This window comes from Carassius carassius, chromosome 19 (genome assembly GCF_963082965.1).
Source record: "Carassius carassius chromosome 19, fCarCar2.1, whole genome shotgun sequence".
Taxonomy (NCBI): Eukaryota; Metazoa; Chordata; class Actinopteri; order Cypriniformes; family Cyprinidae; genus Carassius; species Carassius carassius.
This window is the reverse complement of record NC_081773.1, coordinates 30,768,124-30,789,628: the sequence shown is the minus strand read 5'-3', so window position 1 is coordinate 30,789,628 and position 21,505 is coordinate 30,768,124. Positions and strand designations below refer to the sequence as shown.

The window sequence follows — 21,505 nt, the reverse complement described above, 5'->3', positions numbered from 1 at the left end:
GTATATATATTAAATACATGTAAATATTTTCAAATATACGTGCCTGTCTGTATTTATATATTCATAATTAATATACACAGTATATGCACACATATATAAATAAAAACGTATTTTGGATGTGATTAATCATGTTTAATCAATTGACAGCATTAATATATGTATAATATAATATGTATGTATGTGTTTATATGAATATATATAGATAGAGATGTTTTTGATGATGTCCAACCACTTTGTTTCTGCATGTCTCTTTTCATCAGTGTGAAAGAGGGGGAGCGGGACTATATGCTGTCTACTCTATACATCCCAGAAGTCACAGAAGAACATTTATACAATAATTTCACCTGTGTCGTTTCGCACCCTGCAGGTTCAGATTTTGGAAATGTCTTGCTTATTCCTGGTGAGCTCTAGTTCATCTTTTACTCTTGTACATTATAAGTAAAAGTCTCCTCTCTTCTAACCTGCTTTCTGGTCTTTCTCTCTCCAGTGAGTCAGAATGAACGTTATTACTGGATCGGTGTTGGCCTGGTGGTTCTGCTCATATTACTGTGTGCAGTTGCGTTTCTCTTTAGAGTCGATCTGGTTCTGGCTTACAGGGCTGTTTGCTCGTCTTCTGCCATAAGCAGTGGTATGTTTTTTTTTTTTTCTTTTTCTCAGATTCATTTATTTTACTGACTGTTCTCTGTAGAGATGTTTTCATGTAGATTGACTTCAATGGCCATGTCAGTGATTTATTATGATTAATATAACTATTACAACTATATATATATATATGTATATATATATATAGTTGTATTTTTTGCATTGTGTTATTATTTCAATGACAGTTCTGGACATTTAAAATTGTTATTCTCATTATTGTAATGTATTTAAATGATTTTTAATTATAATTGTTTACTTTAATATAGTATTTCTGTTTTAAGTCAATCAAAATTAAACATAGTACAAAAAATACTACTATAATTAATGTTACAATTTCAATAAATTTTGAAATTATGAGAGTTTTAAATATATTATGAGAATTATTTATAATTCCCAGATTTAATTAATATTTGAAATTCTTTACAAAATCATCACATTCAAAATGATTAAACAAACCTGCTTGAATTGCATGATTTTATGATACAAGTATATATCTGCTATTCAATGTAATCCAACAATGTGATGATTTTGTGAACAAACCAGTTACACATATTTATTAAAGCTGGGAAACATTGCCTAAACATGTCCAAGTCAAATTTTACCTTAAAAAAAACAAAAACTAAAATCATTGCAATCATCTGATCATATAAAATAATTGCACATATTTTATTTCTATAATCAAATTTATTTTTTATTTAATTAAAAATAATTAAATTGTGATAATTCTTGTTATATTTGTATTGTTATGTTTTATTGTAATTTTATGTTTGTAAGTGTGGATTATTCTCATGCTTTATTTAAGATGGCAAGTCGTACGATGCGTATGTGAGTTACCTCCATGGTGATCAACACGGCTCAACTTCTGCAGTGACATTTGCATTGGATATCCTTCCTGCGGTGCTGGAGGACCTTTATGATTACAATCTCTTTATCAGTGGTCGTGATGGACTTCCTGGGGAAGGTAAACATCCTGTCACATGATCGCACTAACACAGCTCTAATGACACAAAGTAAAACCCTGTTCAACAAAAACAAAGTTTGAATTAAATAACTGAAAATTCTTTTAGAATTTTAAAGATTTGAAATTGTTTATGCAGCATTTGATAATGTCTATGCATTTGTATTACACAGCTTTAATATAAACTAATAAACCTAATGTGATGTATATTTGTCAGTCATGCAGAAATTAAACTGGTCAGGTTTCTGTAATAGTACTAAATAAAAATAACAACAACGCTTTTATAAACTATGCCTTGATTTCGAATGCAGAAACATGGCATCTATGTTTGATAAATGTGCATCATGATTAGTTTATAAAAATTCTGTAATCCAGTGTTAGTTTATTATCTTTGAGATACTCTTATCATTTTTATTTAAATTTAGAATCAGTTTTAATAAGTATTGTTTTTGTATTTTCATATATATATATATATCATTCTGACACCTTCAAATATTTCTCAAATTATCACAGATTATTCGCTATTGTTTAGAAAATGGTAATAAAATATGACAAGTTAAACTGTCAAAAAATTTAATCTTAATAATGTCAGATGACTTTGATAGAAAGGTACATAACAAAACATGCTCAGGTCAAAGTGTCAAATCAATTTTTTGGTACCAAATTTTGTAATGGATATTTTAAATGGAATTCAAATACTCTAAATCTTCAGGCCTAAGTATCTCCTTGACTGTTTATTGAAGCACAATCATACAAAAAAACAAGTGTTTGACATTAATCAACTCTCATTTTCAGCGGTGCACGAAGTCATTGCTGACACGATTAGCCGATGCAGAAGGCTAATCATTATCCTTACATCACAGAGCTGTTTGTCACCTCTAACCAACACCACCAAGAGCCTTTTACCAGATAAACTCCCCGTGTCAGATCATGATGTGCAAATGAAAGCAACAAACACTTCCTCTGATCAAATATGGGCCACTTACGCGCCGCAGGTGGGTCTCTATGAAGCTTTAGTGAAGCAGGGTCTGAAAGTCATCCTGGTGCAGGTGGAGGACAGTGTTGAAGAGGCTCTGCTGCCCGAATCTTTGCGATACATCATCCGCACCAAAGGCATCCTCAGATGGAGACAGGACGCCAGTCTTCAGGGCAACAGAATCTTTTGGAAACACATGCGCTATCAAATGCCTCCAGCGAAGCGGCAGAAGAACCCAGAGCTCACGGTGCTTTGAGATCTGTTTGACCGCAGATATAATCTACACAAGTATATAAACTCATTATGAAGTGTGTATTGATAACACCACTCAAGAAACACAACAATGCACACTTACTGTACACTGAAAAAAGATACTAAATTAAAAGCTAAAAGCTATTTTTTTAACAATTTTTTAAAGTAAGTCAATGTCATTTGTTTATTTAAATGTAGCTAAAATAAATGGACTGCAACAACTAAAAAAAAAAAAATTGTAAATTCAATTAATCTTTTTTTCAGCATAGGGGCTGTTCACACAGACTGCGTTTTTCCACTCCAATGTGCCACTTTTCCATTGTTTTCTATGTAAACACGCTAGAAGATTGCATAGGACCATTGAGCATTGCATTTTTTAGACACTGTGTCAAGTTTCAACTTTTACACACAGCGCTGCTCATGACTGTCAGTTCCAAAACAGTCGACCAATCAGACCCCGGAGGCGGGGCAAGCGCTTCAAGGTTTTGTTTACAGTAGCAAGTAGTAGTTTTATTTGACGGAACATGGTTTAGGAGGAATTCTGCGCTACACTTTTTAACGTCCCCATGAAATCAAAATTGAAGTTTTTTGGCTTTTAGTATGAATATGTTAGCCTTAACGTAATCTCTCAGAGATTTATGGTCCCTTTATGGTTACAATCTCTTTATCAGTGGTCGTGATGGACTTCCTGGGGAAGGTAAACATCTTGTCACATGATCGCACTAACACCGCTCTAATGACACAAATTAAATAACTGAAAATTCTTTTAGAATTTTAAAGATTTGAAATTGTTTATGCAGCATTTGATAATGTCTATGCATCAGATTATTCGCTATTGTTTAGAAAATGGTAATAAAATACGACAAGTTAAACTGTCAAAAAAATTAATCTTAATAATGTCAGATGACTATGATAGAAAGGTACATAACAAAACATGCTCAGGTCAAAGTGTCAAATCAATTTTTTGGTACCAAATTTTGTAATGGAAATGTAACGTAATCTCTCAGCTAGTGTGCTCCAAAACAATGACAAAATTTGCATTTACAACATCTAAGCATTCAAACCTTGCAGTGTGTCACTTATGCCAATATGGATTAATGCTTTTGAGGACATTACTCTGTACTTCAGCTTCCCGTCAAAATGTCTGTCCAGTCAAATGCTGGAATCTGAAGCATACCACCGCTTAAAAATAGAGGCTGAAGCGGTGAAGCTGAAATCTGTCACTTATTCAAAGATGTTCTGTTTTCTGTACGGTGAATGAGGATAGGGAAGGATTCAGGTATAAATATAGCTGCAAGCAGCAATTACGGGGCCAAGCACTCAACCGGCAAATTAAGGAGCTAAGCATGGCATGGAGCATCATACCAAACGCAACAATGAGCAATTACAGCAATTTTAGGATGATTGTAATTAAAATGGCTGAAAAATCATAAATTCAACCACTAGTAATATGATTAAATTGCTTACCACTTTTGAACAACAGGTGGTGCTGTAATCAAATCATTTTGGTGTGTTCTGTGTGCGGTGTCAATGGCACACACAATGTTTGGTGTCAATATGCCAAAGCATTGCAGAGCTACAGCCTGAAGGGTCATTTTGGCATCATGCCTCAAATTCGTCGCTGTGGTATGCGACAACGATTTTGTCTATCGACACGAAATCCATAACATGTTGTCAGCACAGACTGAAGATCATCTGATTTAAATTTGGTGAAAATCGGACCTACGGTTGATGAGGAGTTCGAAAGAGTCGGTTTTCAACATAAATCAAAATGGCGGACCGGAAGTTCATTTTATTCTGGCATGTTTGGTGTCTATGTTGTTGGCATAAGCCAGGGAATATTTTGAGTCCAGTTTCATTGCAATAGGCTAATTTCATTAAAAAGTTATTAGCATTTTTAAAAGTGTAATTATTCATGGTTAATGAATGGTTTATTACTCTTGAACAATAGGTGGCGATGTTACCAAATTTATGTGGCATGGTCAGTTTGAGGTGACAATAACAGATACAGTTTGGTGCAATTATGACAAAGCTTTGCAGAGATACAGCCTCAAATGCATTTTGGCATCCTTCCAGCAAATTCATTGATGTGCTAAATGAGAACCGTTTTGTATATAAACACGAAATCCATAACTTTTGGCCAATGGGGTCTGAAGATGATCTGTGTCAAATTTAGTGAAAATCAGACTAATGGTCTAGGAGGACTTCGAAAAAGTTCGAAAAAGCATCTTAGTATGTTATGTGTAAGCCAGGTTAAAGAGATGGGTCTTTAATCTAGATTTAAACTGCAAGAGTGTGTCTGCCTCCTGAACAATGTTAGGTAGGTTATTCCAGAGTTTAGGCGCCAAATAAACTTGTCTGCTGGTTAAGCAAGCAGTGGCTGTTTCTCATGCAGTCAGAGCTGCTGAGATTTTCTTGCATATACATTATCCATCCATCCATCCATCTTCTACCGCTTATCCGGGGCCGGGTCGCGGGGGCAGCAGTCTAAGCAGAGAACCCCAGACTTCCCTCTCCCTAGACACTTCCTCCAGCTCTTCTGGGGGGACACCGAGGCGTTCCCAGGCCAGCCGGGAGACATAGTCTCTCCAGCGTGTCCTAGGTCTCCCCCGGGGTCTCCTCCCAGTGGGATGTGCCCGGAACACCCTCCCGGGAAGGCGTCCAGGAGGCATCCGGAACAGATGCCCGAGCCACCTCAGCTGACCCCTCTCGATGTGGAGGAGCAGCGGCTCTACTCTGAGCTCCTCCCGGGTGACTGAGCTTCTCACCCTATCTCTAAGGGATCGCCCAGCCACCCTGCGGAGAAAGCACATTTCGGCCGCCTGTATCCGGGATCTTGTCCTTTCGGTCATGACCCAAAGCTCATGACCATAGGTGAGAGTAGGAACGTAGATTGACCGGTAAATCGAGAGCTTCGCCTTGCGGCTCAGCTCTTTCTTCACCACGACAGACCGGTACATCGACCGCATTACTGAAGAAGCTGCACCGATCCGTCTGTCAATCTCCCGTTCCATCCTTCCCTCACTCGTGAACAAGACCCCAAGATACTTAAACTCCTCCACTTGAGGCAGGAACTCTCCACCAACCTGAAGTGGGCAAGCCACCCTTTTCCGACTGAGGACCATGGCCTCGGATTTAGAGGTGCTGATTCTCATCCCAGCCGCTTCACACTCGGCTGCAAACCGTCCCAGTGCATGCTGAAGGTCCTGGCCTGATGAGGCCAACACGACAACATCATCCGCAAAGAGCAGAGACGAAATCGTGTTGTCACCAAACCTGACCCCCTCCGGCCCCTGGCTGCGCCTAGAAATTCTGTCCATAAAAATCATGAACAGAACCGGCGACAAAGGGCAGCCCTGCCGGAGTCCAACACGCACCGGGAACAAGTCTGACTTACAGCTGGCAATACGAACCAAGCTCCTGCTCCGTTCGTACAGGGACCGGATAGCCCTTAGCAAAGGGCCCCGGACCCCATACTCCCGGAGAACCCTCCACAGGCCGCCGCGAGGGACACAGTCGAATGCCTTCTCCAAATCCACAAAGCACATGTGGACTGGTTGGGCATACTCCCATGAACCCTCCAGCACCCTGTAGAGGGTATAGAGCTGGTCCAGTGTTCCACGGCCTGGACGAAAACCACACTGTTCCTCCTGAATCCGAGGTTCTACTATCGGCCGGATTCTCCTCTCCAGTACCCTGGCATAGACTTTCCCAGGGAGGCTGAGAAGTGTGATCCCCCTGTAGTTGGAACCCACCCTCCGGTCCCCCTTCTTAAAAAGAGGGACCACCACCCCGGTCTGCCATCCCAGAGGCACCGTCCCCGACTGCCACGCGATGCTGCAGAGGCGTGTCAGCCAAGACAGCCCCACAACATCCAGAGACTTGAGGTACTCAGGGCGGATCTCATCCACCCCCGGTGCCTTGCCACCGAGGAGTTTCTTGACTACCTCGGTGACTTCAGCTTGGGTTATGGACGAGTCCACATCTGAGCCCTCAGCCTCTGCTTCCTCAATGGAAGACGTGACAGCGGGATTGAGGAGATCCTCGAAGTATTCCTTCCACCGTCCAACGACATCCCCAGTTGAGGTCAACAGCTCCCCACCTCTACTGTAAACAGCATTGGTAGGGCACTGCTTCCCTCTCCTGAGGCGCCGGACGGTTTGCCAGAATCTCTTCGAGGCTGACCGATAGTCCTTCTCCATGGCCTCACCGAACTCCTCCCAGGCCCGAGTTTTTGCCTCCACAACCACCCGGGCTGTAGTCCGCTTGGCCTGCCGGTACCTGTCAGCTGCCTCTGGAGTCCCACAAGCCAACCAGGCCCGATAGGACTCCTTCTTCAGCTTGATGGCATCCCTTACTTCCGGTGTCCACCACCGGGTTCGGGGATTGCCGCCTCGACAGGCACCGGAAACCTTACGGCCACAGCTCCGAGCGGCCGCTTCGACAATGGAGGTGGAGAACATGGTCCACTCGGACTCAATATCTCCAGCCTCCCTCGGGATCCGGTCGAAGCTCTGCCGGAGGTGGGAGTTGAAGATCTCTCTGACAGGAGACTCGGCCAAACGTTCCCAGCAGACCCTCACAGTACGTTTGGGTCTGCCGAGTCTGTCCAGCTTCCTCCCCCGCCATCGGATCCAACTCACCACCAGGTGGTGATCGGTTGACAGCTCCGCCCCTCTCTTCACCCGAGTGTCCAAGACATACGGCCGGAGGTCGGATGAAACGACCACAAAGTCAATCATCGACCTACGGCCTAGGGTGTCCTGGTGCCACGTGTACTGATGGACACCCTTATGCTTGAACATGGTGTTCGTTATGGACAAGCTGTAACTAGCACAGAAGTCCAATAACTGAACACCGCTCGGGTTCAGATCAGGGGGGCCGTTCCTCCCAATCACGCCCCTCCAGGTGTCACTGTCGTTGCCCACGTGGGCGTTGAAGTCCCCCAGTAAAACGACGGAGTCCCCAGTCGAAGCACTTTCCAGCACCCCTCCCAGAGACTCCAAGAAGGCTGGGTACTCTGCATTGCCGTTCGGCCCGTAGGCACAAACGACAGTGAGAGACCTATCCCCGACCCGAAGGCGCAGGGAAGCGACCCTCTCGTTCACCGGGGTAAACTCCAACACATGGCAGCTGAGCTGGGGGGCTATAAGCAAACCCACACCAGCCCGCCGCCTCTCACCTTGGGCAACTCCAAAGTGGTGAAGAGTCCATCCTCTCTCGAGGAGTGTGGTACCAGAGCCCAAGCTGTGCGTAGAGGTGAGTCCGACTATCGCTAGTCGGAACCTCTCTACCTCACGCACAATCTCGGGCTCCTTCCCCGCCAGTGAGGTGACGTTCCACGTCCCTAGAGCTAGTTTCCGTGTCCAGGGATCGGGCTGTCGAGGCCCCCGCCTTCGACTGCCACCCGATTGTCTAAGCACCGGCCCCTTACGGTCCCTCCTGTAGGTGGTGAGCCCACGGGAAGGGCATATATATTTTTGTATTAAAATAAAATGCTTGTCTGTAGAGATCATTTTGCCAAATTTGAATATTTTATATATACAATAATTTAATAAAATATAATTTTATTCTTATTTCTAAAACAAGAAATATTTCTATTTGAATATAAAATTTAAAAAAGCATATATAATACATTAAATTTTAATGGTACCACTGTAAAATTACAATACTAATATTTATGCTGTCTAAATTAAATGTTAATGAATAATTTACAACCCTCAATTTTTTTTATATTTAATTGCATATACCATCAACAAATCTGCAGCTTCTTTATGTTGTTTTATTTTCTTGCACAGAATCTATGGCTTGTTTGTAGTTTTATGGGTTTACTATCATTTATATAATGTAAATAATCACATTAAATAAAAAAATATTATTGAACATTAAATAAATTATATCTCATCTACGTTAATCTAAATAATGATATGGGGAACGTCTCGGTTACGTACGTAACCCTCGTTACCTGATGGAGGGAACGGAGACGTTATGTCGAACGACATATGGGGTCTCACTTGGGAGGCCAATCATCTCTGAGTTTAAGAGAAAACGCCAATGAAAATTGGCTAGTGGATTTAATATACCTGAGCCACTCCCTGTGTCTATGGGTATAAAGGGCGACAGGTGCATCCACTCATTAGGTTTTACGGTGAGGAGCCGAGAACGTGTCCCAGCAACAGTGAACGGTTCAAGGTCATGGCATGGGGACATAACGTTCCCTATCTGTCGGTCACTAAGAGTTATGTCGAACGACATATGGGGTCCTATGGAAAAAGCCACAACCCTAACACCGTCACAACCCTGTGGCGCTGAAATTTGTCGGCAAGCCGTGGCCAGGGTCTCAGGACAACGTGAGAGTAGGCTGGCCCGAACACAAGGCACTCTTCACTTAACGAAAATGCTTGGAGGTCCCTGACCCTCTGATGGATGTGAGCGCAACCCGAAGCGCTGTCTTGAGAGACAGGAACTTAAGCTCGACTGAATCCAGCGGCTCAAAGGGACCCCTCTGAAGTCCTGCCAGAACAATAGAGAGGTCCCAGGAGGGAATCAAGGGTGTCCTAGGAGGATGTAACCTTCTAGCAACCCTCAGGAACCTAACGATCAGGTAGTGCCTCCCCAGGGACCGGCCGTCCACTGCATCATGATGGGCTGCAATGGCAGCCACATACACTTTCAAGGTGGAGGGTGACAGCCCACGCTCCAACCTTTCTTGCAGGAAAGAAAGCACAACCCTGATCGGGCATCTCCGGGCGTCTTCTCGGTGAGAACACCACCAATTCGTGAATAGAATCCACTTCAGAGCATGGGCCTGCCTGGTAGAGGGGTCTCTAGCCTGAGTGATAGTGTCTACCACCGCTGGTGGCAGATCACTTAGGTCTGCCCCGTCCCGTCCAGAAGCCACACGTGGAGGTTCCATAGATCTGGACGCGGGTGCCAAATGGTACCAAGCCCCTGAGAGAGGAGGTCCCTCCTCAGGGGGATGCACCAGGGAGGGGCTGTCACGAGGAACATGAGTTCCGAAAACCAGGTCCGGATGGGCCAGTAAGATGCAACCAACAGGACCTGTTCCTCATCCTCCCTGACCTTGCACAGCATCTGTGCGAGCAGGCTCACTGGAGGAAACACATACTTGCGTAGAGCCTGAGGCCAGCTGTGTGCCAGTGCAGCCGTGCCCAGGGGGGCCTGGGACAGGGAATAGTACAGCTGGTAGTGGGAGGACTCATGGGAAGCCGAATTGACTCCAGATCAGCTGGACCATCTGGGGCTGCGGCTGCGGATGCCATATGCCCCAGGAGCATAAAAGTTTTTCAGTGGTACCACTGTCCTGCCTTTGAAGGAACTCCGGCAGTTCAGCACTGACTGGGCCCGCTCGCTGGTGAGCCGTGCCATCATAATCACAGAGTCTAACTCCATATCGATATAAGAGATTCTCTGCACAGGGGATAGCTTGCTCTTCTCTCGGTTGACCTGAAGCCCCAACTGACTGAGGTGCCGGAGCACCAAGTCCCTGTGATCGCACAATTGCTCTCGGGACCGGGCCATAATGAGCCAGTCGTCGAGATAGTTGAGGATCCTGATGCCCACTTCCCAGAGTGGGGCAAGGGCACCCTCCACGACCTTCGTGAAGACACGGGGGGACAGGGAGAGCCCGAAGGGAAGGACCTTGTACTGCCATGCCTGACCCTCAAATGCAAACCGCAGAAACGGTCTGTGGCAAGGGAGGATCAAGACATGAAAGTACGCATCTTTCAGGTCGATCGCTGCAAACCAGTCCTGGGGCTGAACGCAATTGATAATGCGTTTCTGTGTCAGCATCTTGAACGGGAGCTGGAGCAGGGCCCAATTCAAGACTCGCAGATCCAGAATAGGCCGAAGGCCACCGCTTTTCTTGGGTACGATGAAGTAAGGGCTGTAAAACCCTGTCCTCATCTCGGCTGGAGGGACCGGCTCGATTGCATCCTTCGCCAGCAGGACAGCAATCTCCTCGCGCAAGACAGAGGTGTCCCGGACTGCCACCGAAGTCTCGAGCACGGCATTGAACTTGGGAGGTCGCCGGGCGAACTGAATCGTGTAACCGAGTCAGACCGTCCAAATGAGCCAGCGTGACGGGTTGGGCAGCGCAAGCCACGCTCCCAAAGGGACCAAAGGGACAGTCGACATACCCGCAGTGGTGAAGCGATGGGGAGTTGTGTCGGATGGCCCAGAAGGCATCGCGTTCTGAGTCATCACAGCCACACTCCTCGTGTTCCCGGAGGAACTGGCCAGAGATGCGTGGAGAGGCGTTGTGCCTCCGAACCGCGACCTCTTGACCGCTGGTGAAAGGGGGCGTCGTGGGTGAGAATGAGGAGGCAGTGCGTCGCTCATCGTCAACCTGCGAGCCTTGCAACTCGGAGGAAAGGGAAATTGCTCTTATGAAAAAGTTGGTGCCGCGGGCAATTGGACCAGCGGCGGAACAGAAGAAACAAAAACTGAGGATTCTCCACCTGGCCCTCCTCCGGGGGAAGGAGTGGTGCTGTCTCCGCAAACTCCTGAAGAGCAGTCTCCCACATCTCCAAGTTGTTCATGTCAGGGCCGCTTAATCGTCTTCGTGGAGGACTTCGCAGCCGGAAGTGACACGGGGGGCGCCGCTCTCCTGCGCGGGGCTCAGCTGGTGTGGAGGACGCAGATGGGGCACCCATGGCGACGAGCAGGCTGAGGCACTGCCCACGACAGAATGGTGGCAACCGGAGTATCACGTCGGGGCGAGATGTGCTGTATGGCCTCAGTCTGCTGGGCACAGTCCCTGACAGCGTCACCACACAGGACAGCCTTGGAGATGGGAGCGTCGAGAGTGCATTTTGTCAACGTCTCTCATACAGACCAGGCTGAACCAGAGACGGCACTACTGGACCACCAGAGTGGACATCGCCTTCCCGAGGGACTGCGTCGTGACTTCCGTTGCCCGGAAGGGTGAGGTCAGTCACCATGTGCAGCTCTTGCATCAACCTCGGGTTGGTTCTACCCTCGTGCATTTGTTAAAGGCTTGGCTTGGTGAGTTTGCAGGATAGCCATGGCATGCAGGGCAGAGGCAGCTTGGCCCACAACACTGTAAGCCTTGGCAGCGAGAGTGGCCGACGGCTTACATGCCTTGGGTGAGAGGCGCGGACTATTCCTCCCAGTGGCGGCGCTTTGCGGACACAAGTGCACCGCAATCACACTCTCCTGCTGGGGAATGTCGACGCACCCCTAGCTGCCCCGCCATCGAGGGTAGTGAGGACAGAGGAACGAAACGAGCTGCTTTCAGCCGTAAAAAAGGGGCCATCCACGACTACATCACTTCCCCATTCACATCCAGGAAGAAAGGAACCAGAGCAAAACGCGGTTGTGAGCCGCGCTCTACACCGAGAACCAATCGAACAGCCATGAGCACTCAGGGCTGGGCGGTGCATTCACCTCCACCCTGATGCTCACAGCTGCCCGGGCAAGCATGGCTGTCAACTCTGGGTCCAATTCGGCAGTGGCGACAACACCCGAGGGGGACAGCCCCGCCGAATCTTCATCCACAAAGGTCAATAGCCCATCCCCGATGCTGCAATCAACATCTGATCCCCGTCAGCAAACTGAATGACCCGTTGGGACTGCCATAAGACAGCCCAGCCAAATCACCCAGCACAGGACAAACACTGCGAAAGGGGCAAGAGGTACGTGGGGCGTGGCCCGGCGGAGAAGCTCTCACTGTCTCTCACTCTCAAATCTCCCAGAGCACTAGCCAGTGGTCCTCTGCTCGTGACAGAGAAACCGGAAAGGGTAGTGACAGAGGAGTCTGCTCCTTTCCCTTTAAGAAACGAGAGACGCGATTGCAGCGTTGCCATAGTCACACACGCAGTGCCTGCATGAACCATCCACGAACTGCGCCTTCAGCGTGCTGAATGCCCAGACACACAGAAGACAACGCTCGTGGCCGTTGTCAGAGAACAGGAAATGACCACATCCAGAAGGACGCGGATGAAACGTCTTTAAAAAGACGCGAATCGTCCGTGATTTGCTCTTTTAGGAAATCTGCTCTCTTAGTTGAAGCGCCCAGGGTAATCGCTGAAAGGGACACCGCTGTTTGCGCCATACCGCCAACCATAACAGCTTCCCGACACACAGCAGATGAATGGCTTTGTGGAGTAACAGCTTTCATACAACCACTCGGCTCTGAAGCAAAAATCTAACGAGTGGATGCACCTGTCGCCCTTTATACCCGTTGGCACGGGGAGTGGCTCAGGTATGTTAAATCCACTAGCCAATTTTCATTGGCATTTTCTCTTATACTCAGAGATGATTGGCCTCCCAAGTGCGATCCCATATGTCGTTCGACATAACTCGTAGTGACCGACAGATAGGGAACTGATTTGTTAATATATTTGTTGATTGATTTAACAAAATTTTTAATTATTAATATTTGTAGAAAATTGTAGGACAGCTTTGAAATTACGATGTTAATCTTTATTTATTTTTCAAATGTTAATGTTTAATTCATATTAATAAAAAACATTAATTTATATACAGTAAATATGACTTTAATATTTAACTGTAATTTTTTTTACGGCTTTTTAAAAATGTTTGAACATTTAAATTTGGGGAAAAATAACATCTTGAGATCCCTTTCTTTTATTAACTTTGTTTACTTTTATTTATTAAAAAAATTGTTTTTACTAAAATTGTTTTTATAACAGATTAGTCTTAATTCCTTACATGCACTGAAAAAATATGTGCATTTCTTTAAGGAATATTGATTGCAAAAAAAATGTATTTTAAGTTAGTCAACTAAATTTCTTTATTTAAATGTAGCTAAAATAAATTGTAACCACTTGCCTAATAAAAAATAGTAAATGCAATTAACCTTTTTTTTCTGTGTACTGTTTGCAGAATGACATGTTTGAAAGTTAATATTGCCTGTATTTGCATCTGAAGATTGGCAAGTGGGAAATATTTTTTTCAAGAAGAAAACATGATCTGCATTCACATAAATAAAATTTGTTTGTCCCTTTAGATCCGAACCTGCTCTTGCTTCTCGGTCTTCTTCTGTGCTCTGTGGCATTGCTCTTCGTGACGGGTGTGATTCTGTGCACCACATTCAAGGTGGAGCTGCCTTGTGGGTCAGGAATGTGTTTCCATTCCTCTACAAAACCACAGGTAGTCAATAAACAGGAAATATACTTTAGCACTTTAGCAGCATCACTCAGTTACTTGGAAAGTACAGTGGTTACATAAACTAGAATTAACACCTTTCAGTGAAATCACAGAGCTGCAGGAAATGCTAAAAAATGCATAAAATAATTGCTTTAATGTATTTATTTTGCATGTTCTGTGCTGTTTGTTTTTTGTTTTGTTTTTTCTAGCTGGTGATGGTAAGCAGTATGATGCATACATCACCTATCCCAGAGTCCTCGAGGGCTCAAGTGAAAAGGCTGAGATTTTTGCGATAAGCACTTTGCCGCAGGTTTTGGAGGGCCAGCACGGTTATAAGCTGTTCATCCTGGGCCGGGACGGCCTGCCTGGGGAAGGTAAAGCATATTAGAGCTGTAATCGGGCCTTAAAAGTTAGGCCCGACAGGACCCGAGCCCGACAAGTACATTTTGATTGACAGCTTTTTAAAAGCCCGAACCCATTTACAGCCCGACATTATTCAAATGTGCGCACACACACAGCTCTTTTGCCTTTGTCAAAAATGAGTAATTTATTAATGTTTTAACATAATTTATTAATAACTAATGTAGACTACACCTCTTGAAAGTTGGAATAAAGAAATAAAATAAGTCCTCTGTGACATCTTAACATCTCAGCACTCTAAATAGACATAGGCTCATTTAGCCTATAAATTGACCAACGCACCAATAAAAACGAGTCTTTTTTAACAAATTAAATTAAGATAAATTTAAAATTAAGATGGGTATTTGGCAATAACGAAATTTAGATTAAGGCACCAGATTTGCTTCGCCATAGCAGCTGACATTTAATAAAAGAATAATGACAACATTAGCGTAGGCTATATATAGCCTACTCTGTCCACATTATGCATTTAAGACTCAATTAATATTTAGTTTTCATATAAAAAAACTGTATTACTCACAGCGATTAGGCTAAGCCTACATGTTTTTGGAAAATTATTGAATCCACTGTTAGATGGCTTCAGCGCGTTCCTGCGCTCACTGATGGTGCGACATTATTCACTCATTAGCCTATTCTCATTATAAACACGGTCAAAAGGTCAAGGTCTTTCTCGCGCTAATCGAAACACATCACATGACCGATCGTTTACCTCGCAAACCGAAGCGCAAGCCCGAGCCCGCGTAAAATGATAGAAATTAAGACCGAACCCGTCGGGTCCAATCGGGTCCCGTCGGGTTCGGGCAAAGCTGTTCATCACTAATGCTCAATTATCACTCGATTAATCACTTAATTATTTAATTGCAATGTTTATCTTCTTTCAGTGAATTAAGCTCTAAAGCATATGCAACAAAACAGCACTCTCATATAAACGTGTGTTGTGATTTCATATAAAACAATCAAAATTTCAATTTTGATGTCCAATCGAAATTGGACATCGGATGAAGATGGCTGCAAGATCTGGAAAAAATATATACAATTGGGATTTTTCGGATATAAATTGGGATTTTAAAATGCAATAAAAAAGACAGGTTTGTTGTGCTTATTTGTTGTGCTTCATCATTTGGGCCTTTTTTTATTTTATATATCAAAATGGCTTTGAAATAGTAATAATGATTTGTATTATTATTATTATTATTGTTAATATTATTATTACTAAGAAAATATAAAAAACAAGAAATAACACTATTAATAACAAATGTGTGTGTATAGATAGACTATAAAATAATAATAATAACAATTTATTAAATGTAGTTTTTATTAAAAAATCACTTTATTATATATTATACTTTATTTTACTTTACTATATAAAATAAAAAAAATAATATTTATATAGTATTTTTATTTTACAGTACAACTATATAGTTACAGTACTAAATATTCAGATCTTAATTTCTTCATGCTTAATTTCTTCAACATTAAACCATCAAAACCAACCGTATTTATTCATTTATTTTGTTTATTTATTTAATTAGGGTTTAAGAGGATTAAGTAATTAGTTAGTTAATTTATTTATTAATTGTTTATATATTTAAGTAAACCACAACCTGTACTTTTGGAAAACCATTTTAAGCCATACCTTGTTTTTGGCATTATATTGAATAATCCTGCAGCTAGTCTGGGTCATATTTTGTGTTACCAATCATAGTTTTGCTCCATTTTAACATATCACTCTGCCTTAAATCTGTATTGATGTACATCATATCTGTGACCCTGAAGCACAGAACCAGTAATAAGTCACTGGGGTATATTTGTAGCAATATCCAATACAACTGTATGGGCAAAATTATAGATGCCAAAAAAGGTGGGAGATGCTTGGAAAACTTATCGAAACTTAATTTTTGATTAGTAATGTGCATTGCTAAGAAGTTCATTTGGACAAATTTAAAGTTGTTTTTCTCAATATTTAGATTCTTTGCACCCTCAGATTCCAGATTTTCAAATAATAATTGATCCTAACATGCAAACATACAGATGATGCATAAATGTCAATTTAAAAAATTGACCCTTATGACTGGTTTAGTGGTCCATGCTCATATTCAGAGCTTTACCAGGCTGATTTCCTGGTGTTTTCCAGCTGTGGTGGACGTGGTGCAGGACGCTCTGAGCCGCTGTCGCAGACTGCTGCTGCTCTACACGGCGTCGTCTCTCTGCAGCCCAGAGGCGCAGGACTGGGCCGAGCAGCAGACGGGTCTGTACCAAGTGCTGGTTGAGGACTCCATGAGTGTGGTGCTGCTGGAGCTGGAGGAGATCCACCAGCCGCTGCGCCTGCCTCACACAGTGCGCCTCCTCAAGCACAAACAGGGAGCTATGCAGGCCTGGAAGAGAAGGAAGAGGTGGCCATTCTGGGATAGGAAGTCAGAGGAGCGTGTGAACTCTCTGGAGCCCTCTGGTCAAGTTGAGTAAACTTCCCGAATGAATCAGAACAATGCACTCTTTCCTCAGGAGAACAACTAGACAAAAAGAGAGAAATTAATACTTTTATTCATCAGGAATGCATTGAGTTGATCAAAAGTGGCCAGTAAAGGCATTTACAATGTGACAAATGATTTCTATTTCACTTAAATGCTATTCTTTTGAACTTCCTATTCATCAAAAAATACACCTAGGAACGACAGAAACATTGTAATAGATGTAAAGAAAGACCCTAAAACAGCTGTTAGTGACATCAGCAACAGCCTCCGGAGGACAGGAGTGAAGGAATCACAGTCTATTGTTCACAGAAGACTTCATGAACAAAGGTACAGAGGGTACACCAGAAGAGGCAAACCACTCATTAGCAAGATGAATAGGAGACAAGCCAAGTTACAGAAAGATGCAACCAAACTGATTGGGAGATCCTTCGTCATGCAGCAAGATAATGACCCAAAACATAGTGCCAAAGCAACTGACAGACTGGCCATGTCAATATTCAGACTTGAACCCTAAAGAGTATGCATTTTACCTGCTAAAGAAGAGACTGAAGGGAGTAACTGTCACAGTGTCTGTTCTGTGTTTCCCTGGGTCTCCACTAGTGGTCTCACTTCCCCATAGGCACCTCACTGCAGGCACTACAATTCCCACAAGGCCTTGTCCCTTCATCACAGTAATTGCACACCTGTTAATTGCACTCAGGTGTCTTCACGTCATAGTCATTATCCTGCCTATTTATACCGGTCTGTTTTCTGTTTGTTTCATGGAGTCCTTACCTTCTGTCACTAGTTTCCTCGCGTTCCCTTGTGGTTCTAGTTTTTTTTGTTTCTTGTTCCTGTTTGTTTTGTTTTTGGATTTTGATTGTGAATTACCCAATAAAACTCACACTGCTCTTGGATCTCTCATCTCCTGTGTTCCCAATTGTTACAGAAGGACTCCATCATGTCTAGATCCAGCGGTGTGGGACTTCGTGTCTGTTCCCCAGCCAGTGTGGAGGAGCGGAGGGCGAAATTCCTCAAATTAACCACCTTCCGTCAAGAGGGGAATGAGGTGGGTGGTGTGGCACAAGTGTTCTGGGTAGGGTTGCACCAGCCGTTCGTAAGTTCTACTTAAACTGGAACGTAAAGTCCAAACTAGAGGCTTAGTAACTACTAGCTAGTTTATAACTAACTCTGTACTTTATTCGGTTGCACCATTTATTCTTAAGGCAGAACGTAGCTAGTAGGTCGTAAGCTCTCCGTAAAGTAATGCGTTGTCGCATAGAATGACGTCTATTTTTCTTAACCCAATCACAAGCCTTCTAATAGGTAAATAGGAAATAGTCTGAACAGCGCGTAATTTGAAACTCATTGTTGACTGGCCTAAACTGAAAGTTAAAAAAGACATTAAAGCACACGTTATCGAACTCAAAACATTACACTTTTAATTGAAAATATCTATCCCACACATGGAGGAGAAAAGAAACAGGAAGAAAAATTTCAGTCATGAAGAAATTCTTATTTTAATTAATGGATACAAAGAAAACAAAACAGTCCTTGAAAGCAAATTAAACTCATCTGTCACAAACCGGAAAAAAGGTGAGATTTGGCAGGACATAACAAACAAAATAAATGCAACACACGTAGTTATTCATGTGGCGACACAAGGCTAGTGACACCCTGCAGATCACTCTACATACTGTAGATTTATGAATCTGTATGCAATCGCCGATTACATTTTGCATTGATCCAGTTGCAAAAAAACGTAAGGTGACACTCACTTGAAGGCTTGGGGAGAGAGCGCCGTTTCTGTCTGTCTCGTGCTGAATATCAGATGATATCATGTCCGTTATCCGTTTATGCCCTCTCTTTTAAAGCGCAAACGAGCATATATGTCGACATCATCATAAATATCCAACGGATGATGTCCGTCTCGTAAAACTCGTTGACGAACTTGCGGCTCTTCATGATCAAATACGAGCTCATCAATGTGATCTAATCTGGCTGACATCTTATTCCGACCGTTATTCATGGACAGAGGCTTCCGTAAATATTTAGTTACAACGTATAGTTACGTTTAAACTAAGTTTAATGGTGCAACGCAAAAATATTTAGTAGTCCGTAAGTCGTAACTTAGTGTCCATTTACGTCAAAACTAGGCTAAGTTATAACTTACGCACAGCTGGTGCAACCGGCCCCTGGACCCTGGCGGGTGGAATGGCATATAATGATGCGGCCCTGAAAGACCTTTTCAACGCTGGTCTGGATAACCCTGTGCCAGAAAGGGAGATGGATCAGCTGGACGCCTTTGATTTTTGGGGGTTCATTTTGTACTTACAACATCAGTCTCCGTGGGATACCCCAGCCACACCTGTCTCTCCCGGTGGGATGGCCGACTCTAGACCGAGGTCTACAGACAGGAGGACCGCCAGCCCAGCACCACTGCACAATATGGCCACCAGCCCAGCGCCACTGCGCAAGATGGCCACCAGCCCACCGCCACAGCACAAGGTGGCCGCCAGCCCAGCGCCACAGCACAAGATGGCCGCCGGCCCAGAGCCATGGCACAAGATGACCACCTGTCCAGCGCTTCTGCACAAGATGACAGCCACAGTTGACCCTCCAGAGTGGAGTCAGGTTCCCGTTGACCCTCCAGAGTGGAGTCAGGTTCCCGTTGACCCTCCAGAGTCGGGTCAGGTTCCCGTTGACCCTCCAGAGTCGGGTCAGGTCAGCGTTTACACTCCAGAGTCGGGTCAGGTCACCGTTTACACTCCAGAGTCAGGTCAAGTCACCATTGACACTCCAGAGTCAGGTCAAGTCACCATTGACGCTCCAGAGTCAGGTCAAGTCACCATTTACACTCCAAAGTCAGGTCAAGTCACCATTGACACTCCAGAGTCAGGTCAAGTCACCAGTGTTCTTCATGGGCAAAGTCAAGTCACCAGTATTCTTCATGGGCAAAGTCAAGTCACCGACTATCTTCATGGGCAAAGTCAAGCCACCGACTATATTCATGGGCAAAGTCAAGTCACCATTGATCTTCATGAGCAAATGCAAGACACCATTGATCTTCATGAGCAAAGTCAGGTCACCAATGATCTTCATGAGCAAAGTCAGGTCACCAATGATCTTCATGAGCAAAGTCAGGTCACCAATGATCTTCATGAGCAGAGTCAAGTCACCAATGATCTTCATGAGCAGAGTGAAGTCACCATTGATCTTCCTGAATCCAGTCAAAACACCACGGAACTACCAGAGCCTCTCCACGTCTCTGCTGAACTACCAGAGTCTCTCCACGTCTCTGATGAACTACCAGAGCCTCTCCACGTCTCTGCTGAACTACCAGAGCCTCTCCACATCTCTGCTGAACTACCAGAGCCTCTCCTCGTCTCTGCGGAACTTCCAGAGCCTTGTCACGTCTCAGCCGAACTCTCTGAGCGCTCGACTTATCCTGTCATGGCCACGGAGGCCACCCTTAACCTGTTCATGTTCTCTGTTTCAGACTTGTCTAACCTGACTTGCTCTCCTGTGTCATCGATCCCACTGTGGTGGTCTTCAGCGCCGCCCTGGTGGGCTCCTGTCCCGAACGCACGGCTGTGGTGGTCTTCTGCGCCACCCTGGTGGGCTCCTGTCCTGACCGCACGGCTGTGGTGGTCTTCTGCGCCGCCCTGGTGGGCTTCTGTCTCGACCGCACGGCTGTGGTGGTCTTCTGCGCCGCCCTGGTGGGCTTCTGTCTCGACCGCACGGCTATGGTGGTCTTCTGCGCCGCCCTGGTGGGCTTCTGTCTCGACCGCACGACTGTGGTGGTCTTCTGCGCTGCCCTGGTGGGCTTCTGTCTCGACCGCACGGATGTGGTGGTCTTCTGCGCCGCCCTGGTGGGCTTCTGTCTCGACCACACAGATGTGGTGGTCTTCTGCGCCGCCCTGGTGGGTTTCTGTCTCGACCGCATGGCTCCAGTTCCACCTTTCTCCACCCTGGATTCCTGCACTGTCGGTTCGGCCCTGGGCCCCTGAACTTATGAAAATTATGAGGAGGAAAAGAACCAAAAAATGTTAATGATATATGATTTTCACATTCCAGATCTGTTGGGACATGAAGAATCCTTGCTTTATAAAACAATCATAACTTAATATTTTTAAATCTAAAACCATATTGTAACTGATCAGCAGTTCAATATGAAACACTGTTTAGATAATAGAATGATTGGATGGATGTTCTTCTTAAACGTTTCATTTAAATACAAAGTTAACTTTAAAGGCATTTTTAATTATTAAACGTTTCATAACAAAATAAAATTCAAATTAAAGAAGAAAAAAACTTTGCATGTAGTTTGATTGACATGCAATCTGAAAATTAATGCCATTTCTGTCTGACAAACAAACCAGACAGGCGAATAGATTAATGTGAACTGATGTCTTTCCGTGGCTGAAACAAGATACCTTCTGATGTTCATTTGTGTTTATTTCATATTTATTTTTCATTGGTGAGAACACAATATATGTAGTGAGAGTGGCATGGTTTAACAGACTTAGGAACAGTAACTAAGGGTCATCCCACTTATAAATGTATGTGTATATGTAACGGGTACCGTGGCGACGGCACCCGAAAGGGACAGATTATTCTCCTGTAACACACAGGAGAGAAACGAGGAGA

General features: G+C 44.3%; 2 protein-coding genes across 3 annotated transcripts in view; both read left to right on the top strand.

Moving 5' to 3' along the window:
• LOC132095556 (interleukin-1 receptor type 1-like) overlaps positions 1-3,175 on the top strand; it is a 72,654-nt gene extending 69,479 nt beyond the window's left edge. For both annotated transcript variants that reach the window (XM_059500673.1, XM_059500674.1), the window contains exons 8-11: positions 261-400; positions 488-628; positions 1,445-1,603; positions 2,396-3,175. In XM_059500673.1, the coding sequence (XP_059356656.1) occupies positions 261-400; positions 488-628; positions 1,445-1,603; positions 2,396-2,832 (877 nt within the window). In that variant the 3' untranslated portion in view covers positions 2,833-3,175. The remainder of the gene's footprint in view (positions 1-260; positions 401-487; positions 629-1,444; positions 1,604-2,395) is intronic.
• Positions 3,176-11,504: 8,329 nt separating this feature from the next.
• On the top strand, positions 11,505-16,868 carry LOC132094827 (interleukin-1 receptor type 1-like). Its single transcript, XM_059499452.1, has 4 exons — positions 11,505-11,658; positions 13,842-13,988; positions 14,195-14,359; positions 16,540-16,868. Exons 1-4 carry the CDS (start codon positions 11,505-11,507, stop codon positions 16,866-16,868), a joined length of 795 nt encoding a protein of 264 aa, XP_059355435.1.
• The last annotated feature ends 4,637 nt before the right edge of the window (positions 16,869-21,505 follow it).

What these genes read in the sequence shown, in the direction of transcription:
- LOC132094827 (XM_059499452.1), top strand. Translation starts at nt 11,505, where the DNA reads ATGGCGACGAGCAGGCTGAGGCACTGCCCACGACAGAATGGTGGCAAC. An exon ending in ATTCCTCTACAAAACCACAG is followed by an intron (nt 13,989 to 14,194) that starts GTAGTCAATAAA and finishes TGTTTTTTCTAG; the next exon opens with CTGGTGATGGTAAGCAGTAT. An exon ending in GGACGGCCTGCCTGGGGAAG is followed by an intron (nt 14,360 to 16,539) that starts GTAAAGCATATT and finishes GGTGTTTTCCAG; the next exon opens with CTGTGGTGGACGTGGTGCAG.